The 2,887-nt window shown below is 41.7% G+C and overlaps 1 protein-coding gene across 1 annotated transcript in view; it reads left to right on the forward strand.

Annotated features, from left to right (window-relative positions):
- The first annotated feature begins 582 nt into the window (after nt 1-582).
- Nucleotides 583-2,887, forward strand: part of prpf31 (PRP31 pre-mRNA processing factor 31 homolog (yeast)) — a 6,241-nt gene continuing 3,936 nt past the window's right edge. Inside the window, exons 1-6 of the mRNA XM_080857822.1 lie at nt 583-703; nt 1,109-1,324; nt 1,418-1,478; nt 1,587-1,670; nt 1,914-2,011; nt 2,594-2,700. Coding sequence (XP_080713948.1) covers nt 1,109-1,324; nt 1,418-1,478; nt 1,587-1,670; nt 1,914-2,011; nt 2,594-2,700 — 566 coding nt within the window. The 5' untranslated portion in view covers nt 583-703. The remainder of the gene's footprint in view (nt 704-1,108; nt 1,325-1,417; nt 1,479-1,586; nt 1,671-1,913; nt 2,012-2,593; nt 2,701-2,887) is intronic.

Consider the following 2,887-nt stretch of genomic DNA (forward strand, 5'->3'; position numbering starts at 1 on the left):
CATATTCAGAATATTAAAGAATGCTGCTTGTCACATTTTGGACGTGGTAGGAGGAGAACAAAAATAATCCCAGAATTATGGATTAATTAACAATGGTATCATTAGAATCCCTGCCATCCTAACACTGAGGCGGAACATCACCACAATAGTTCCTACAAATGAAACCCTTCCCTGGAATAACTGTATTGTTAATCACTGCTATGTAACTCTTAGCATACATGTAGCCTGTCACCACTGACATTATGTGTGATTTTCTTGCTAGAATTGGTTGGTAGACTTGGTGAAACTGGTGAAACTACAGGCATTCCAGGCTAAAAAAAGGTTAAATTCTTAAAAAAAACACACATGCACGCCCATATCAATCAAATACATGAATAGTAAGACATGTACAAATGGCATACTCTGATTTGTTTAAACTATTTGAATCGTTTAGCAGATTAAATGTTGTTAAACTGTTAACCTTTATGTTACTCAGCGCAGTAGATAAAACAACTGCTCTATAATAATAATAATAATAATACTACAAAAATCTGCTTTATTTCCCATCATGCTCCTGTCCGATGACGTATATTTACTGCGACTCGACGACGCATGAACGTAAAGGATAGCTATTTGACCATTGCTGGAAACTGCGAAGTTATTGCTAAAGATATCACGTTTGTAGCCTTTCTTGGCAGTTTACTCCCGGAGATAAGCTAGAAAGGTACGGTTTCTGTTTCGTGCAATACTTTTTTAAACAAAAATAAAACAAAAAAACACCTTGTTAGCTAAGTTAGCATTGTTACAAACCGAGCACTCGGTTTGCGCACATATTTCTGCTTTCTGTCATTTATTTAGGAATTGTATTGATGTATGTGATCGCCTGTTCAGTAACACCACACAAATACATGTTGATATGTGTTATAAGATAAATGCAAAAACTCTAATTGCAAACAGGAGGACATTGATAAAGTTGGTTAGTGGAAAAAATATTACAGCCAGATTACATAGTGGAACTTTCTATATCACGCAGCGCTGCAGGATTGTACACGGCTGTAAAGGTAATTTGTAATGGACATGTACAAAGTGTATGACCTTCAAGACCTGAAAACATGTTACTCGTTTGCAGATGTCTCTGGCTGATGAACTGCTCGCCGACTTGGAGGAGGCCGGCGAAGAGGGAGAGGATGGACTGTATCCGGGCGAGGAAGGTGGAGAAAGCGACCAAGAGGCCGGAGAGGGGGAGGTAGCGGGGGGCTTAGAGGATATCCCTGAGGAGATGGAGTTAGATTACAGTGCAGCCGAAAGTGTCACCTCTATTGCAAAATTACGCAACAGCAAAACTGTGAGTTTTGTGTATTTACTTTCTTAGAATAACTTATCAAAAACTTGTCAAATGTCACTGGTCTCTCAACCCCACTGTCAATATTGTCCACAGTTCTCAGAGATCACGGAGAAGATAACAGAGTATGTTGGCAAACAGCGTATGAATTCAGAAGGTTAGTAGTAGTCTTTGTCTGTTTATTCACGGAAAGGGATAATACTTAAACATGTTTGTTATTTTGCTCATCTTTGTATGTATTATTTACTTATTTTCCTCTTTACAGTATCTGGACCCGTTGAATCAGATCCAGAGTACAGGCTAATTGTTGCTGCCAACAACCTGACAGTGGAAATCGAGAATGATCTGAGTGAGTTCCTTTAGTGTTTTGTGTAGCTGTGGAAAGGAAGACAAGGTGATGGAAGTCATCATCAGATACCTGCTGACTCTGAAATGGAGTACCTAGTAGTGGTGTTAGAAATGTGGAAGTGAAGGGTAAAACACCTGGGTTATTTAGCTGGGATCCCTTTACTGTGATGTGGTTTAAAGTTACATTTTGACATGGGCTAATGCCAATCTTGCTTGACATCCTCTAATATCCCCTTTCACACAGATATCATTCATAAATTTGTGCGCGACAAGTACTCCAAGAGATTCCCAGAGCTTGAATCTCTGGTCCCGAATGCACTGGACTTCATCAGGACTGTGAGGGTAAGACAACCACCTGTGAACACCTGTCAGTTTCAGAAAAAGTCACTCAAAAGTCCAAACTTGCTTTAAGTGTTTCAGTCTATTAATTAAAATAATTCACAGAAAAAAACGATTTGATCTCAGCGGTTTGGCAAATTCACTTCACATGGTAAACGCACAGGAAAGGTTCAGTCCGTGATTTTGGCGAAAGGTTATTGATATTTTAGCTCAACAGCCGATCAGATTACACCCTTCCCTTCCTTGCCCCCGAAGCAACGTGTCGATTGGCTGGGATAGTGTAGTATGGCCTGGCCCGAGCCAGTTTTTTTCCCATTTACAGAGCCAGGACTGTGTATGAACACAGGATTTTTAAAAAGCACACACACACACACACACACACACACACAGAACGGACAGCTAGAGATCACAAGCAGCAGTTAGCTGAATTTGTTCAAAAGTGTATTGGAGTAGAATCAGGGCCTGCACCATTAATGGAAAGCAAAACTAGCTTTAGTGCAATGGACAGAAGTGATATCATGGCTGATCACAGGTGATCTGATTGACACATCATGGCTGACCACTGGCGCCTCTGCTTGTCCTCAGGAACTGGGCAACAACCTGGAGAAGTGCAAGAACAACGAGAACCTACAACAGATCCTCACCAACGCCACCATCATGGTGGTCAGTGTCACAGCCTCCACCACCCAGGGGTGAGCACAGCACAAACCAGCCACTCACAGGCCAGGGTCTCACACTCACACTCACACTCACACTCACACTCACACTCACACTCACACTCACACTCACACTCACACTCACACTCACACTCACACTCACACTCACACTCACACTCACACTCACACTCACACTCACACTCACACTCGGGCGTAACAGAAC

This window comes from Sprattus sprattus (assembly GCF_963457725.1).
Source record: "Sprattus sprattus genome assembly, chromosome: 19".
NCBI classification, from domain to species: Eukaryota; Metazoa; Chordata; class Actinopteri; order Clupeiformes; family Clupeidae; genus Sprattus; species Sprattus sprattus.